The sequence below is a fragment of the Somniosus microcephalus genome, chromosome 5 (assembly GCF_052327205.1).
Source record: "Somniosus microcephalus isolate GS21.2 chromosome 5, FLI_Smic_1.0, whole genome shotgun sequence".
NCBI lineage: Eukaryota > Metazoa > Chordata > Chondrichthyes > Squaliformes > Somniosidae > Somniosus > Somniosus microcephalus.
The window spans coordinates 291,621,890-291,641,017 of NC_140991.1; the positions used below are offsets into that span (position 1 = coordinate 291,621,890).

Consider the following 19,128-nt stretch of genomic DNA (forward strand, 5'->3'; position numbering starts at 1 on the left):
ATTTTGATATGGGATTGTGCCTCTGTTTGAGTTGAACTAAGATTATCTCAATTTAGGACCTTTAGTGCCCATCAGTATGTTTTTTCCCCATGTCTTTGTCTCCCGTTATGTTTTTGGTTCTCTTTCCAGCTTGTTCAGTATGATTTTTTTTGTGTCTTGTCATTCTCAGAGGTGAGTTCCAAAACTCTCTGCCTTTGAGAGTATCTTCACTGTTCTTGATATCCAGGTAAAGAATTCAGTAGTATGACTTATGCAATGAAAGCAAACTACTGGAATAAATCCTATGGGGGAAAAATTCAGTTGTTTGTGCCTCCCGTTAGCGCCTTAAGAGGGCGCTAATGGGGCGCAAAGCAACTAGCGCCCGGGCGCGGCGATGTTTGCGCCGCCCGTGAAATTAACTAGACATTTTGCAGTGGCGCTAAACACTACCGCCACAATCTCCTGCGCCGGCAGATTGTGACGCCAGTCGAGTGCGTAACGCCCCATTAGCGCCCCGGACCAGATATTGAGTGGCGCCCCCTGCCTTACCGCTTGCTGCTAGCAACGACAGGTTGAGGGGAGCATTATGCTCTCAGAAAGGGACTAGGGGAGCGCTATCTAAAGGCGACCGCTTCCTGTCTCTTTTTGTCGGTGACATTTTTGCACCACACATTCAGAGAGAGAGAGACTTCTGGAGAGATTCAACGCTGTGTGAAGGAGTTTTGGGTATGGAGCAGCACTTTGCAGGTTTATTTTGATTTGCCCTTACTTGCTTCGCCAGCACTCTGAGGTAGCGCCTCGCTCCTCGGCCTTTGCGCCTTTAGACAGGTGTGAAGCGTCTGATTTAGCGCTCCAATCGCCTCCAGGGGCGATAAAAGCCAAGTTTGCTGTCGGAGGCGATAATTAGCGCCAGGCACTAAACTTTGCGCACGGCCGATAATGGCGCCCCAAATGGGGCGATACTGAATTTTCCCCCCATGTGTCCACAAATCTATCTCGAGCCCTTGAGCGATACAGCAACACATCAGACCGCAATCTAGTTTTAAATTGTTACGCAAATTTGTGAAATAAACAATGAATATGTGAATGTGTAACAATACAGCATAAATAAATAAAAACAGAAAATGCTGGAAATGCTCAGCAGGTCTGACAGCAACCGTGGAGAGAGAAACAGAGTTAACTCTGATGAAAGGTCATTGACTTAAAACTTTGGCCCCGATATTTATGGGAAGCGGGGAGAAGATATAACAGTCGGGAAATCCGGAATTGCAGGTTTCCTGGAGGTCCTGCCTTATCCCAGAGGCCCTGTCGAATTTAACGACAAGACCTCATTTACATTTTTTGATTGATTAAATACTTGTGTATACAGCCTGGGCCTAAATGGATTTGTGTATACAGCCTGGGCCTTAATGTACTTGTGTACACAGCCTGGACCTTAATGTACTTGTGTACACAGCCTGGACCTTAATGTACTCGTGTATACAGCCTGGACCTTCATGTACTCGTGCATACAGCCTGGGCCTTCATGTACTCGTGCATACAGCCTGGGCCTTCATGTACTCGTGTATACAGCCTGGGCCTTAATGTATCAAATGGAAACTCAAGTTAGACATTTTGAAGGAAACCTGATCAGCCAGATAGAGTTAAAATTGCACCGTGCAAATTACATTTAACCGGGTCAAACTGGGTCCAGTATTGGTTTTAAATGCCTGTGTAAATGCAGCTCATCTTTAACAATATAGGTACCACAGAAATTCAAAACCATCTCCACATCATATGTAAAGCAAGTGGATAAACTGCAATGCTACTGAACCATCTTTAGTTAAAGTAATGGCCCAGAAATTGGTGTCGGGGGCTTCCCACGGGTGCAAGCCCCCGACCTACACTTACATAGCGCGCCGACAGTTGAAGCCTGGCCCTGCGTGGATTTCCTGTCAGTGGCCCGGTTCAACTCCCGGCGCGCTGTGCTTGCGTGATCCAGCGGCGTAGTTAGTTCGATGAGCCAGCTGGGATCACGTGAGCACTGGGCAACCAATCGGAGGTTGCAAAAGTTCATTCATGAGTTTGATATTAAGAACTGTCAAACTCATGAAAACTCCGGGTGCCCAAAACAGTACTTAAACTTCAAATAAAAGTTTAAAAAAAATCCCACTAATTAAATGAACTATTAATAACTAAAACAACTAATTTAAACAATTATTCAAATTTTTGAAAAAAATAATTTTTTAACAAATCGGGTCTAAAAATACACTTACCTTACTGTAAAGTCTTTAAAAATAATGGGGCAGTAATTCCTCCCCAAACACGTGAGTACAGAAGGGGTACTCATGCGTCTGGCCGGAGGAAATGCCGGTTTTCAGCATGCACAGCGCATGCGCTGAAAACCAGCATTTCCTCTCCTCTAACCCAAGAGTTGAAGAGGCTAGCGCGTGCGCTGTAGGGGGCAGCGCGTGCGTCTTGGATTTCCTCTGTTTTGGGGGATTTGCGCATGTCTAAAGGCCTCCGGTCTTTACGCTTGTAAAAAGCACACGTAAGTATTTATTTTTACAGGTAAGTGGTGTTTTAGTGTAATTTAGAATTTTTTTCCCCACAGGTTTATTATTTTAAAGAATCTACAATAAGGTAAGTTTAGTTTTAGACCCTTTTTATTAAAAAATTATTTTTTTCAAAAAAAAAAATTATTGTTTAAATTATTTTTTTAAACTTATTTATACTTAATTTAATGATTGGGATGTTTTTTAAATTTTTATTTAAAGTTTAAATAGTGTTTTGGGCCCCCGTAGTTTTCATGAGTTTGACCGTTCTTACTCTCAAACTCATGAATGAACCTTCCCCTCCCCTTATTGGTTGTACAGTGCTCACCTGATACCAGCCGGCACATCGCACTAACTACGCCGCTGGATCAGGTAAGCACTGCGCGCTGACATCTGAACCGGGCCTGTCACAGGAAATGCAAGCAGGCCCGGGCTTCAGATGTCAGCGCGCAGGGCGAGCGCAGATTGGGGGCTTGCACGCGCGGCAAGCCCCCGACACCAAGTTCTGGGCCAAAAAACCTGTGGAAAATTTTTTCTAACTTTAATTATTAGACCACTTACCTTTTAAAACTAAGTCCTTACGTCTGCTTTTTTCATTCGTAAAAAGTTGAGGCCTTCACGCACGGGCAAACCTTTATAAAAAAAAAAAAAAAAAAAGGAATTTCAGCGCGCACGCAGACTCCTGCGCGCACGCGTTCGACCTCTGAACCCCTTGGTTCAGAGGAAAGGAAATGCCGGTTTTCCGCGCATGCTGAAAACCGACACTTCCATCGGGCCCACGCGTGAGTACCCCGTCCGTACTCACGCGTTGGGACCCGAATTACTGGGCCATTATTGTCAATCCTTGCCCAATCTGCATAACCCTTCTGCAAGACTGTTACACATTACATCAATGCAGAACATTCATTAAGGGGTAGATTTTGCCAAACCTGTCGGGAAGAAGGCGGGACTTCCCCTTTCGGGTTTTTGACCCGCCTACTTCGACGTCCGGCCAATCCGCGCGATTTTCCCTTGATTAACCTTGTTGAGCCCGCTCAGCAGGCCAATTAAGGGCCACCCGGCAACAGGTGACGTCACAGACTGAAATTTCATCTGTCAAGAGTTCTTGACAGATGAAATATCAGTGTCTCACAGCTGTTTGAAGCTGTGAAACACTGACACTGAGTTCTAAGCTGAGTCATTCTGCACAGACTCAGTTAGAACTCTCTCACCGGCACTCAAAGCTGAAGGCTGTCACTTTTGACAGATCGCAGCCGTTCAGCTTTCAGTTCCGACTGAGTGATGCGCTCCCGACGGCTACAGGAAGAAAGGCTGCTAAGGTAAGTACAGGTAAGTAAAAGTTCTTAACACACTTTAGACACACCAAACACACTTACCTTTGCACTCATGCACCCATCACTCACCTGAGCGCCGACATCGCGACTCCTTCAACCCGACGGCCCGCCTGCTCTACCTGGCGTGGTTTGGAGCCGTCGGGAAACCCACACGAAACCCCTCAAAATAGGGATTAGGCTTAAAACTACCTGTTAACAGGCAATTAATTGGCACTAATCCCTTCCCGCCTGGTTTCGGCGGGTCCCAGTGCGGGGCGGGTACTCGCTGCCCCTGAAACTTACGTGGGGCGGGGTTTTGAGTGGGATGGTGGCAGGACCCCCAAATTCGGGATTTCCCCCCCCCCCCCCCCCCACACGCCTGAAACCCCGCCTGACGGCTCCCCGAAAATCTAGCCCTAAGTGTTTACTCAGAAAGCTTCTCATAGCCAGTGTAAATGGTTTATGTGCCAGCCAATAAAGTGAGCAATCTCAGCAATAATATTATCAATATAAATGAGAACCAGCCCTGGAGCATTCCAAAGATTTTATTTGTGGTGGCTTATAACATTTCGATTCAGACAGTATTAAATTATAAATGGGTTATATTCTGAATCCTTCTCACTATAGTGCTCAGTGTAAACTGACACGCTGAACTTTAAAAACATGTCATTGTTATGTTGAAAGCCTATCTAGGTTATTGTCATTTTTATATTGGTGGTAACGTGGAAAGTAAATCACTTGAGTATTCAATTTCTTAGTCTTGATATTTGACCGACAAGCTAATCGTACAGCTTTACATCCCAACATGTCTATGACTGACAGATGGCTTGCAGTGTATTCACTTTATTTGCTTTTCTTTGATGTACATTCTGTATTGATACTTTTGAAGATGGAAGGATGGAATCATCTTCTGTAAGACTGGCTTCACGAGTCTTGAAAGTAAGATGTGCTAAAGAAAAACTCAAACGTAGAGAATCTCAAAACTGGAAAAGACCATAGGTCCATCGCAATCACCTTCCTGCTTTTCCAGCAGTTGTATCTTATGGGGCCAGAAATTCGGGCCGGAGGCTTCCCGCGGGCGCAAGCCCCCGACCTGCACTTACCTAGCGCGCCGGCCGTTGAGCTGTGGGCCCGCGTGGGATTCCGATCCTGGGCCTCCTCCAACTGCCGGCGTGAAGTGCTTGCGTATCCCAGGGGTGCAGTTAGTTCGAAGCGTCCCCTGGGATCACGTGGGCCATGGAGAGCCAATCGTAGCAGGGAATCTGTATTCATAGATTTGACAGGAAGACCTGTCAAATCTATGAATAGAGTTCGGCCCCAAAACATAACACAAACTTCAAATAAATTTTTTTAAGCAATCACATTTTAAAAATAACTATAAATTACATAAAATAACTATTTTAAACAATAATTTAAATGTTTGAAAAATGAATTACAGTTTTTAACAGGGCTAAAAATAAACTTACCTTTCTTTAAAGTATTTAAAAATAATAAACCTGTGGGAAAAAATTTTTAAATTTTACTTCATTCGCTACTTACCTTGTCAAAAGCAGGCCTTGTGACTGCTTTTTAAAAGCGTAGCTGCTGGAGACTTACCCTCCCGGAAAAACCTGGGGAAAAAAACGGAAGTTACAGGCGTACGCACTGTCTCTCCGGCGCACACGTTCGACCTGTGAACCCCTTCCTTTAAGGGAACGGAAGTTCCGGTTTCCCGCGCATGCGCAGTGCAAGCACGAAACTGGCACTTCCATTGGGCCTACGCGTGAGTACCCAGCGAGTACTCACCCATGGGGACCCGAATTTCTGGCCCATGATGTATTTCTTCAAGATACTTGTCTAATTTGACATGGAAGTTATCTGAGCTACTTGCCCTTATAGGAACAGGGGTAGCCCGTTCCGCCATTCAATGAAATCATGGCTGATCTGCGACCTAACTCCATACTCAATATATATGGAGTTAGGTCGCAGATCAGCCATGATCTCGTTGAATGGCCCATATCCCTTAATACCTTTGGTTAACAAAAAAATCTATCAATCTCGGATTTAAAATGAACAATTGCTCTAGCGTCAATTGCCGCTTGCGGAAGAGAGTTCCAAACTTCTACCATCCTTTTGTGTGTAGAAGTGTTTCCTAACTTCACTCCTGAAATGCCTGGCACTAATTTTTAGACTCTGCCCCCTAGTGCTAGACTCCCCAACCAGCGGAAATAATTTACCTCTATCTACCCTATATGTTCCCTTTAATATCTTGAAAACTTCAATCAAATCACCGCTTAACCTTCTAAATTCCAGAGAATACAAGCCGAATTTGTATAATTGCACCTCGTAATTTAACCCTTGGAGTCCAGGTATCATTCAAGTAAACCTACGCTGCACTCCCTCCAAGGCCAATATATCCTTCCTAAGGTGTAGTGCCCAGAACTGCTCACAGTGCTCCAGGTGTGGTCTAACCAGGGTTTTTTTTTTAATAGCTGCAGCATAACTTCTACCCCCTTGTATTCTAGTCTTCTAGATATAAAGGCCAGAATTCCATTAGCATTTTTGATTATTTTCTGTACCTGTTCATGACATTTTAATGTTCTATGTACCTGGACCCCCATGTCTCTTTGGACCTCCACTGTTTTTAGCCTTTCACCATTTAGAAAGTACCCTGTTCTATCCTTTTTAGGTCCAAAGTGGATGACCTCATTTGCCTACATTGAAATCCATTTGCCACAGTTTTGCCCATTCTCTTAATCTATTGATATCCCTTTGTAAATTTATGCTTTCATCTACAATGCCACCTATCTTTGTGTCATTGGCAAATTTGGATATATGGCTTTCTATGCCATCATCTAAGTTGTTAATAAATACTGTGAATAATTGAGGCCCCAACACAGATCCCTGTGGGACACCACTAGTCACATCCTACCAATTAGAATACCTGCCCATTATCCCCACTCTCTGTCTCCTGCCGCTCAGCCAATTTCCTAACCAGGCCAATAATTTGCCTTCAATTCCATGGGCTTCTACCTTAGTTAACTGTCTCTTATGAGGGACTTTATCAAATGACTTCTGGAAGTCCATATAAATAACATTTCCCTGTCCACTACTTTAGTCATTTCCTCAAAAAATTCAATCAGGTTTGTCACGCATGACCTACCTTTCACAAATCCATGCTGGCCCTCTCTGATCAGTTGAAAATTTTCAATTTGTTCAGTCACTCTATCCTTATAATTATAGACTCTAGTAATTTCCCGACAACAGATGTTAGGCTAGCTGGTTTATAATTCCCTGGTTTCCCTCTCTTAAATAGTGGCGTGACATGCGCAATTTTCCAATCTAACAGGATGGTTCCTGAATCTAGAGAACTTTGGAAGATTATAGTTAGAGCATCTGCAATGTGCTCACCTACTTCCTTTAAAATCCTGGGATGGAAACCATCTGGTCCTGGGGATTTGTCACTCTTTAGTGCCATTTTCTTCATTTCTGCTATTTTACTTGCATTAATTTTATTGAGTCCCTGTCCCTGATACAATATTAGTTTCTTTGGGATTTCCGTCATGCTATTCTCTTCCTCTACTGTAAATACTGATGCAAAGTAATTATTCAACATGTCTGCCATTTCCTTATTATCATTAACAATATCACCGATATCAGTTTTTAAGTGGCCAATGTTGCTCCTGACTACCCTCTTTTTCCTAATATAATTGTAAAAAAAAAAGTGTTGATTTTCATATCCCTTGCAAATTTCTTTTCATACTCCCTTTTTGTAGCTCTTACTATCTGTTTTGTGACCCTTTGCTATTCATTGTATCTTACACCTTGGTAAACTGGTCCACTTCTTCAGTGAAGTAAAGCATCCTTCTATCCTGCCTGAATCAGTTTATACTCATGTCCCTCATTCTTCTATCCTATACCAAATCAAAAACGCTTGACTGATCCTCTATATTTCGGAGCCTTATTAATTTGAATACCTACATCAAAACTTCATATTGAGATCATGCTTATTATATTTCTGAGGATATCCAAAGCAATGGGAAGCAAATTACTTCACAACTATGCTATCACATTCCCCAGCTTTAACTTTGTTCTATTGTTGAAATTTCTCTTGTCTTTATTCACTTCTAGCTTCTCTGTGTTTCTGTTTGCAGTCAGTCAGAATCTTCCTACATGAACAAATATACTGACTCCTTTGAACCTTATACATCCAGGTCTTCTAATAGGTGGGTCATCAAAGTATCTCTTTCTTTCATTGATAGTTGAAGCATGCTGCTATCCATTGGAAGTTAAAAGATCTGCAGTGTATCTTTGAATTTATAGATTTGCATTTATGAGTTGAGCTCCTAGTAGGCTTATATTTGTGGATGCAGTTGTCCGTTATCACTGTGAACTATTTCCATTTAAAATGAAATTGTACTTAGTAATGTATATTGGAAGACTGTAGGCCATTAATGGGAACAATTTTGAATGGACGATCTTTTGGTGTGAGTACTAAAGGTACAAATATCAAGTTTTTTTCCAGTGTCATGTTAAAGCAGGCTTTAGTCTATTTATGTTAACAGCTTAATGCCCACCATAAAATAATACAAGTAGGAATTTTATGCACTCTAAGAGCTTCCATCAAAAGATGACCATGAGAAAATGTCCCTGAGTGTGTGAGAAAGAAAAAAACAAATAGTTCAACATGATTTCTTGACAATAACTTGTAGGGTTTAGTCATGTTCTGAAGCTGATGTGGCTTGTTTTCATGCTGTGTTTTAACTTTGCTTTTTCAGCAAGTTGAACTTGCCAGTCAAGTTAGAGCAGACTTGTCCAAAATGGACTTGATATATTTTTGCTGTGACACATTGAACTGTGTTTGCATCATGCAACATAGTGTAAGTGCTTATTGGGACTGTTGTCAATGATAGTGATTAAGAGTCTTTTATATTTTGTTTGGGTGTAGCAGTAGAAGTTAGAGCTTCGTGTGCTTGGGAGGGAACAAAGATCTATTGTCATGGCTACAAACAAGAGTTGATATTTGCGCATCTATATGAATGATTGAGTCTGTACATGTAGACAGAAAACATAGGAACAGGAGTAGGCCAGTCAACCCCTCAAGCCTGACCTGCCATTCAATTAGATCATGGCTGAACTGCAGCTTCACTCCAGCTGCCCACCCTGGTTCCGTAACCCTTAATACCCTTGCCTAACAAAAATCTATCAATCTCAGTTTTGAAATTTTCAATTGACCTAACCTCAGCAGCTTTTTGGGGGAGAAAGTACCAGATTTCCATTACCCTTTGTGTGAAGCAGTGCTTTCTGACAGCATCTCTGAACAGCCCAGCTCTAGTTTTAAGGTTATGCCCCTTGTTCTGGACTCCCCAGCCAGAGGAAATATTTTCTCTCTATCTACCCCATCAACTCCTTTTGGATAATCTTAAACACCTCAAAAAAAAAACCCTGTTAATCTTCTATATTCAAGGGAATACAAGCCTAGTCTATACAACCTGTCCTCTTAATTTAACACTTTTAGCCCTTTATCATTCTGGTAAATCTGTGCTGCACCCCCTCCAAGGCCAGTATAGTCCACTTAAGTGGTATTAAATCCACGGACAGTTTTACAGAGGGGTTATCCACCCTTTCGCTAATAACTACCATTTCCACCATCTCATCGGACATATGAAGGTTACCTTCAAGAATTAAGTTTCTGCCTCCATTTCCCAAAATAATGACCCCAAACTATAGATTACATTCAATGGAAGAGTATGTTTTTATTTAATAAAACTAAATGAGTAGTTGGTACGTGAGTAATTCTGCTTTTGTGAAATTACCATGTGTACGGGTGTCGGAAAGGAAATCTTAAACTTACTAACGTAAGGATGTCCATTTACTGCAGCTCTTACCCAGAGAGTTGTAGAGAGCGGTGATAGAGTCTTGGAGCGCAGAATCTGATTGCAGCCAAAAATGATCAGAATTTGAATGATGCAAGAGAATTAACTGGATAAGCAATTCCATCCAGTGGGCAGTGACGGCCTTTCAATGACTTTAGGCACTTTACATTGCAGTGCTGGTTTCAGGAAAGCCGTGCTCTGCTGGCTTCCTGCTCGCCTCCACTGACATTTCCACCCAATGCCGTTTCTATCAGGTGCTGAGCAGAAGCAGAACGAGCGAATCCAGCAGCAGCTGAGATACAATGCACGGAAAAATGGTTCCTGCTGCTGCTGCATCAAACTAAGTTCAGGGGGAGGGCGGCAGTTATATTCCTAATGCAACCAACAGCAAGAGGACCATGATTCGGCTGGTTGGCTGCAGCTTTTAAATATAAAAAATGGCTAGTTTTGCCATTGCATTTTCTCGCCCTTCAGTGCATTCCTCTCTAGAGGGTACTGGAAGATCATTGTGTGGAATCTATTTGGCTACCTTAATGGTCTTGGTCAGTACAATGTTGTGGCTGTCCTTCATGATTATCTTGAGCGTGAGCACGGTGTGTGTGGAGTTTGGTAGCATAGTGGTTATGTTACTGGACTAGTAATTCAGAGGCTTGGACTTATGATCCAGAGACATGAGTTCAAATCCCACCACAGTAGCTGGGGAATTTAAATTCAATTAAATAAATCTGGAATAAAAAGCTAGTATCGGTAATGGTGACCATGAAACTACCGGATTGTTGTAAAAACCCATCTGGTTCACTAATGTCCTTTAGGGAAGGAAATCTGCCGTCCTTACCCGGTTTGGCCTAAATGTGACTCCAGACCCACAGCAATGAGGTTGACTCTTACCTGTCCTCTGAAATGGCCGAGCGAGCCATTCAGTTGTACCAAACTGCTAATAAGAACAGCGGTTCAAGAAGGCGGCTCACCAGCACCTTCTCGAGGGCAATTAGGGATGGGCAATATGTGTCAGCCTTGCTAGCGACGCCCACATCCAATGAATAAAATAAAAAATAGATCCTTGTGAATGCTGAATAAGAATGAAATGGAAGAATAATCCTGTTACTGGAATTTACAGTGTTTAAATGAATTGCTTAATTTTTTTCTTAAATGCCATGGCTAGAAATACAAGTGAAATATATATATATAGTGTTTCCAAAACTTTTACAACATCAGGTCTGGGGATTTAAGTGGAGTAGAAGAAAATAGCTCACGGCCCCACACACACTGAGTGCAGTATGCATATATGACACCGCTGAATAACTCAAAACTCATTCAGCAATTTTAACCCCATACAGCCAGTATAAAATACATCAGAAATCCATTTTAAAGCAAGTTCGAAAAATGGTCCCTTTAAAAAGACGCGCACACTATTAAAAAGTAACCGTGGATTGCAAATTTGTAGTTATTTCTGCTGACACATAAATAGCAGCTAAAGGCCCTCATAGTCTGGAATCCATGGAATAAAACTAGATTTTTTTTTTCTACAACATGTAAAACATCAAGTTTAAAATGAGTAATTTTCATATTTTGTATTACTTGTAATAAATTGTAACTTTTCAGCAGATATTCCTGCTCTCTTTGATTTTCATTTTAGAGACTAACCTTTCAACTCTGACACTTAACACTGACAAATCCAATAATAACAACAACAACAACTTGCATTTATTTAGTGCCTGTAACGTAGTAAAATATCCCAAGAAGCTTCACAGGAGCGTTATGAAACAAAATTTGATACCGAGGCACATAAGGCGATATTAGGACAGGTGACAAGAGGCAGATTTTAAGGAGCGTCTTAAAGGAAGAGAGAGAGGTAAAGTGTCAGAGGTTTAGGGAGGGAATTCTGGAGCTGAGGGCCTAGGCCGCTGAAGACACGACCGCCAATGGTGGAGCGATGAAAATTGGGGATGCGTAATAGACTAAAATTGGAGGAGCACAGAGATCTCAGAGTGTTGTAGGGCTGGAGGAGGTTACTGGAATTGGAGGAGCACAGAGATTTCAGTGTTACAGGAGGTTACAGAGATAGGGAGAAAACAGAATCCAGAAAATGACTCCTAAGTCAGGCCAATGTTCCTGCCAGAATTGGTGAGTTTGAAGATCCTTGTTTTCAGGGATGGACTCCGAAAGTTACCCCCAGAACTTTGTACATATCACATCAGAGGCACTAAAGCAGTGAAAAATAAAGTTGGATTTTTTAATGATTGTAGGAAATTCACCCGTGCTATTCGGGTCAATGATTTGCGCTGAATATCGGAGTGATACTACTTCCACTTTAAAACATTTTGTAAATGACAGATGTTGTGGCAACAATGATGGTCATTTGTCATGCACGGTGTCCAGAGCTGGCTTTGAAATTGCATTGCCCGTCATGTGGAGAGACTAGCGAAGCTGGGATTGTTCTCCTTGGAGCAGAGAAGGTTATGGGGAGATTTAATAGAGTTGTTCAAAATGATGAAGGGTTTTGATAGAGTAAATAAGGAGAAACTGTTTCCAGTGGCAGGAAGATCGGTAAGCAGAGGGCACAGATTTAAGGTAATAGGCAAAAGAACCAGAGGGGAGATGAGAATTTTTTTACTCAGCAAGTTGTTATGAACTGGAATGCACTGCCTGAAAGGGTGGTGGAAGAAGATTCATTAGTAATTTTCAAACGGGAATTGGATATATACCTGAAAAGGAAATATTTGCAGAGCTATGGGGAAAGAGCAGGTGAGTGGGAGTAATTGGATAGTTCTTTGAAAGAGCAGGCACAATGGACTGAATGGCCTACTTCAGTATACAGGTAGCAGGCCTGAACCCTAGCTTACTCTCAACAAACCTAATTATACAACACCTGACGTAGATCTTCAGATTTCAGCCTTTTCGTTATTCCACAGTCATTTACTCAGTTAGATATTGTACAACAGAAAAAGTGGTGTTCCTCTTCATTCCACCATCATAGGGCTACATGTTCTTTGTGATTGCTTCTTCATTACAGGCAAGATGCCAACTAAATCCCATTTGTTTTCCTATATTTGGGATGACTCTTGAATTAATTCACATTGCTGGCAAACATTTTTATTTTCAATTAGGTGCATATTTAAGCAAGGTTTGAGTGCGTGATGGAATAAATCACAATGATACTGGGGCTAAAAGGGTTAAATTATGTGGCCAGGTCACATAGACTAAGCTTGTATTTCTTTGAGTATCGAAAAATGAGGTGTTTATCACAAGGAGTTAGAAGATAGGAGCAGGAGTAGGCCATTCGGCCCCTCGAGCTTGCTCCGCCATTTAATGAGATCATGGCTGATCATCCAAATTCAGTACCCTGTCCCTGCTTTCTCCCCATATCCTTTGATCCCTTTAGCCTTAAGAAATATATCTAACTCCTTCTTGTTGATGGGGTAGATAGAGAGAAAATATTTCCTCTGCTTGGGGAGTCCAGAACAAGAAGCATAACCTTAAAATTAGAGCTAAACCATTCAGGGTGATGTCAGGAAGCACACTACACAAAGGGTATTGGAGATCTGGCACTTTCTCCCCCAAAAAGCTGTTGAGACTAGGGGTCAATTGAAAAAATTTCAAAACTGAGATTGACAGATTTTTGTTAGGCACGGGTATTAAAGGTTACGGAACTAAGGCGGGTAAATTGAGTTTTATTGGCAGATCGGCTCGAGGGGCTGAATGGTCGTCTCCTATTCTTACATTCCTACCTCTTTGATCACGCTGGTGAACACTGAAGCTAACTTAAGCACCCCATCAATACTTTGCCTGTCAGAGTGCAGAGAACAGCAAATGTTGGTTCCTCATACACATCGGGGGTTTCACCTTTCAGGGAAACCTAAGCATCTCGAATTAAGGGGGAAAAATTCAGTTGTTTGCGCCTCCCGCTAGCGCCTTAAGAGGGCGCTAATTGGGGTGCAAAGCCACTAGCGCCCGGGCGCGGCGATGTTTGCGGTGCTCACGAAATTAACTAGACATTTTGTGGCGGCGCTAAACACTATCGCCACGATCTCCTGCGCCAGCAGATCATGACGTCAGTCGAGCGCGCAACGCCCCGTTAGCGCCCCGGACCGGAAATTGAGTGGCGCCCCCTGCCTTACCGCCTGCCGCTAGCAATGACAGGTTGAGGGGAGCGTTATGCTGTCAGAAAGGGACTGGGGGAGCGCTATTTAAAGGCGACCGCTTCCTGCCTTTTTTTGTTGGTGACATTTTTGCACCACGCATTCTGAGAGAGAGAGAGAGAGAGAGAGAGCGACTGCTGGAGAGATTCAACACTGTGTGAAGGAGTTTTGGGTACTGAGCAACACTTTGCAGGTTTATTTTGATTTGCCATTCCTTGCTTCGCCAGCACTCGGAGGTAGCGCCTCGCTCCTTGGCCTTTGCGCCTTAAGACAGGTGTGAAGCGCCTGATTTAGCGCTCCAATCACCTCCAGGGGCGACAAAAGCCAAGTTTGCTGTCGGAGGCGATAATTAGCGGCAGGCGCTAAATTTTGCGCACGGACGATAATGGCGCCCCAAATGGGGCGATACCAAATTTTTCCCCCTAAATCTCTTGCATCGTTCATCCTCGGCTTGAAATACTTCAGGCAAATATTTGTCGTACATCTGGGTAGATTTCAGCAACATGTAGGTGACTGGAGCCCAATTCTAAAACAGTTCACCAATGGAATAGCTTCAGATTTCATCATCATGTGCAAATTCTAATTATCGTGTTTCCTTTTTGAATAAAATTCTCTTACCAAGGGATATCTGGCTTGGAGATCTTTAGATGTTGGGTTCTTCAGTCTGGTAGATGTCTGTGTTTGCAAGCGTTCAGATACATAGATTGCAGTTCCATTGGCGAGCAGGATTGCCATATTTGTAAATTGAAAGAGGATCCATGCTACACCCTGTGCAGGTCCTGGAGGCTTCAGAATGGCAAGTTTCTTGTGGAAGCAGTGGATATGCACTTAATCTGGGACTAAAATAGGATGACTCTTTTAGCCATGAGTTTCTGATTGTATGATTATGCAGGCAGCAGTTAGTTTTATCCATTTAAGTCACATTAGACTTATCGAGAGCCTCTGGTTAGGGAAGCTCGCCTAGAGGTGAGAATACTTCATCTTTTTTTCCTTATTTCTCTGACGTTTGTTTATTAGTGTTACCAAAATAAAGCATCAACTTCAAAATCTTCCAATGGGCTACAGGCATCACACCTGAAAAGGGAAAGATTCATCCATATTTAACACGAGTAAACCTTTCATTCTGATGTTCGCAAGTAGTCCGGGACTCTAGTAACATGGCTTCTGATGCTTTCTACATAGGATATATGGCACAGAAACAGGCCATTCGGCCCAACCAGCCCATGTCTGTCCATCCTCAGCAGCCAAAGTGTGACAGCAGTATACCCATTGCTGTCATTACAATAAATTTACTATCTCAATGTATGACATGACTAATGCAAGGGAAAAATATTACAAATCATACAGTGAAAGATACAGGAGAATGGTGAGAAATGAAACTACCATGATGCATCTCTTTTGCACAGAATTTGTCAATAGTGCCTAAAACACACGCTAGAGAAGAAAAGAAAAAGACAACACACTTTAAAAAAAAAACTTTGAATTTTCAATGATTTCTTACTGCTGCACGTTTTGTTGGTCGTCATTTGAGGTGGCTTACCCAGGGTACTGCAGTTCCAGAGGACAGTGGTGAAAACTACAACTCCCATGATGCATTGCACACAAACACAAGCTCATGATTTGTCATCTAGAGCTGGAAATGCCTGTCCCAGTAGCAGAACAGAAGCCTTGGGAACAAAGCAGAACTTAAGCCATAGGCCTCAGAGAAGTGCTGGCCTTGGTAGTGGCCACTTGTTGGCAGCATTTCTAACATACAGTGGCTGACTCTGCGAGTGCATTTAGTCTGTTTTGTCATATTTATGTAATTTCTAATGGCAATATTTTAACATGTACACTGGGGAAACAGCGTAACTCGTCAAAGGACTTGAAGAAAGTATGTTTAAGAGATTTGGTCATTTTTGTGGTGCTTTGCTAATAGCAGCTTTTAAACATTGAACAATTTGGTTGGTGTTTTAGTACTTGTTTGTTGATTGGTAACTTTACCATTTCTAATGAATGGAGCTGTTTTTTGATTGGTATCCAATTAGTATTAAATTAATTAATAATGAATATAAGTTAATCTCAATGATTATTTAAATCAAACACAATTTTTTGCTCTATGGACATATCTGTTTTGAAGTTTGGCACCTTTGAGAGGTGAGGCACTGCAGACACATGTTGACTGCAAGAACTTTTCTTATATATTTTTATCTAGAAGGGAATGCATGTTGAACTCAACTATATCAGAATTACTATGTACAGAATTATTTTGAAGTAGTAATAATAGAACTTATGCAACAGTAATGCTAAAATGAAACTGTCTAGCTTTCCCAATGGTTTCAGTTTATTTCTAATTGTAGAGTAGAACTTTCTGTCAGCATGTTTACTTAGACACTTGAAAAGACTTTTTCTAGTGATGTTGTTAGTGCTTCGAAAAGAAAGACTTGCATTTATATAGCGCCTTTCACAACCACCGCACGTCCCAAAGCACGTTACAGCTAATGAAGTAGTTTTTGAAGTGTAGTTACTGTGTAATGTAGGAAACGTGGCAGCCAATTTGTGCACAGCAAGCTCCCACAAACAGCAATGTGCTGATGACCATTTAATCTGTTTTTTGTGATGTTGATTGAGGGATAAATATTGGCCAGGACACCGGGGATAACTCCCTTGCTCCTCATCAAAATACTGCCATGGGATCTTTTACGTCCACCTGAGAGAGCAGACGGGGCCTCGGTTTAACGTCTCATCTGAAGGATGGCACCTCTGACAGTGCAGCACTCCCTCAGCACTGCACTGGAGTGTCAGCCTAGATTTATGTACTCGAGTCTCTGGAGTGGGCCTTCAACCCACAACCTTCTGACTCAGAGGCGAGAGTGCTACCAAGTGAGCCACGGCTGACACTTTGTGGTAACTCTATAACCTTTCAACCAAGTAAAGTCACAAGGTTGGGAGAGGGTTAAAATCATGGTAAAGTCCAGTTGGCAGATGATTAATGGTTAAATTCAAATCCCTTCTCGTGCTGCTCCTTGCTTTTCCTAGCCATCCTGGTAATTGTAGACAGCATCTTTAGAGATTTGTAACAGGAAACACATTTGCATTCTGCAACTTGACAGGGAAACCCAGAGGAGAGAAAATGTAAAGTCAGGCCCCAAATGGTTTTGGAGCCACTCAGTTGCCCGTCTTCACCAGAAAATCAATCATGAAGAAAATTCTGCAACATACTTATTTATACATAAGAAAAACAATGAACAGCTGAGATTCAAATAGTAGAGGAGGGTCTGTGTCTCCTCAGAGTCTATGTAGAAGGCGTTTTCAAATCAGATGATTAGAGACAGCAGAAAAAAACATCTGTTTATATCTGCAGATCACCCTGGTACAATAGCCATTATATTGTTAGCAGTCAGCATACAGTAGCTGTGACCACACAAAGTCGTGTAAATTAGGATGGATTATTTTCATGCCCAAGAATGAAATTGTTAACCTTTTCTTTGTGACACTGACCCCATTATTGTAGTGAGGACATCTTGTGGTGTTAGTGTGTAGTAACTAGCTTCTCTCGAGTCATTTATGAACCTCTGATTGTGATGTGTTGAATATGACTCCTTCAATACCAAAGGATGTGACTCTCCATAAGTAAAGGATGTTGGAATATCGTTGCTATATAACTTGAACATCTTGGGATTATGGTTTCTTGTGGACAGTAGGACTAGGCTCATCAAGGTCCTTCTGAGGTGTTCCCAATTGCTATCCTTGTGCAGTCTCCTGTCTGGCCTCCCACCTTGCACCCTTGGTAAACTTGAGCGCATCCAAAACTATGCTGCCTGTATCCTAACTCGCACCAAGTCCCATTCACCCATTCCCCGTGCTCGCTGACCTACATTGGCTCTTGTTTCGGCTACGCCTTCATTTTAAAATTCTCATCCATTTTTTCAAATCCCTCCATGGCCTCGCACCACCCCCCCCTGCCCCCCCCCCCCCATCTTTGTAACCTCCTTCAACCCTCCGCGATCTCTGCACTCCTCCAATTCTGGCCTCTTGCGCTTCCCCGATTTCCTTCACTCCACCATTGGTGGTTGTGCCTTCAGTTGCCTACACCCTAAACTCTGGAATTCACTCCCTAAACCTGTCCGCCTTGCCAACTCTCTCCTTTTAAGATGCTCCTTAAAAACGATTTCTTTGATCAAGCTTTTGGCCACCTGTTATCTCCTTATGTGGCTCGGTGTCAAATTTTGTTTGATAATCTCTGCTATGAAGGGCCTAAGGACATTTTACTGCATTAAAGGCACTATATAAATGCAAGTTGTTGATGTATACAAGAGTAGTGTACAGATTTGTTGAGACTGGAAAAACCTTAGGTGTGCAATTGTAACCTGAGGCCTAGGCTTGTGCCAAAATATAAACATGGTAAAAAGTGGTTAGTTGTGTCCATCACATGTAGCATAGACAACCAAGTGACAATATATCTTTTCCTTTCTCTCTATGACCTTTAGATAAAACAAGTGACTTTTCCTGTCACATCAAATGCTGACTAGCGTTCTCTGATTTTCTCTTGCTTTGCACAGTGAGAAACCCAGACATATGCCAGGAATTATTACCAGCGTCAAAAAAATGTGGAATGTTGCTGCTCCTCAGAAAGGAGATTGTGACTTCCCAAGTGAGTCTGCTGTAAGTGTTGAGTAGATTGGGCCTATACTTTCTGGAGTTTAGAAGAATGAGAGGTGGTCTCAGTGAAACATATATAAGATTCTGAGAGGGCTCGACAGGGCAGCTGCTGCGAGGCTGTTTCCCCTGGCTGGAGAGTCTAGAACTAGTGGTCATAGTCTCAGGATAAAGGGACGGCCATTTAGGACTGAGATGAGGAGGAATTTCTTCAACCAGTGGGTTGTGAATCTTTGGAATTCTCTACCCCAGAGGGCTGTGGATGCTCAGTCGATGAGTATATTAAAGTCTGAGATCGATAGGGTTTTGGTCTCTAAGGGAATCAAGGGATATGGGATCAAATTCAGCAGCCATATGGGATATGTGCGGGAAGGTGAAGTTGAGGTCGAAGATCAGCCATGATCTTATTGAATGGCGGAGTAGTTTCAAAGGTGCTGTATGGCCTACTCCTACTCCTATTTCTTATGTCAGGTGCAGGAGAGTTTGCAAGCCTGGATATAAGCTGATAAAATAAGGTGGATGGCATTTTAGTATAATACACTCCAATTTGTCAACTCCTTACAGATTTTATTTTTCAGGGAAAACAAAGCAAAAAAAAAAAAAGGTCTGGTGTCAGATTCTCAGTTTAAAATAGTCTCTTCTATCGCAATAGTGCAGAGCTGGGGTCAAA

The 19,128-nt window shown here is 42.3% G+C and overlaps 1 protein-coding gene across 8 annotated transcripts in view; it reads left to right on the forward strand.

The window, feature by feature from the left end:
- The window catches only part of fhod3b (formin homology 2 domain containing 3b), a 724,225-nt gene that overhangs the window by 559,145 nt on the left and 145,952 nt on the right, over window positions 1-19,128 (forward strand). For all 8 annotated transcript variants that reach the window (XM_085989128.1, XM_085989121.1, XM_085989122.1 and 5 more), the window contains one exon: window positions 7,960-8,031. In XM_085989128.1, coding sequence (XP_085845254.1) covers window positions 7,960-8,031 — 72 coding nt within the window. The remainder of the gene's footprint in view (window positions 1-7,959; window positions 8,032-19,128) is intronic.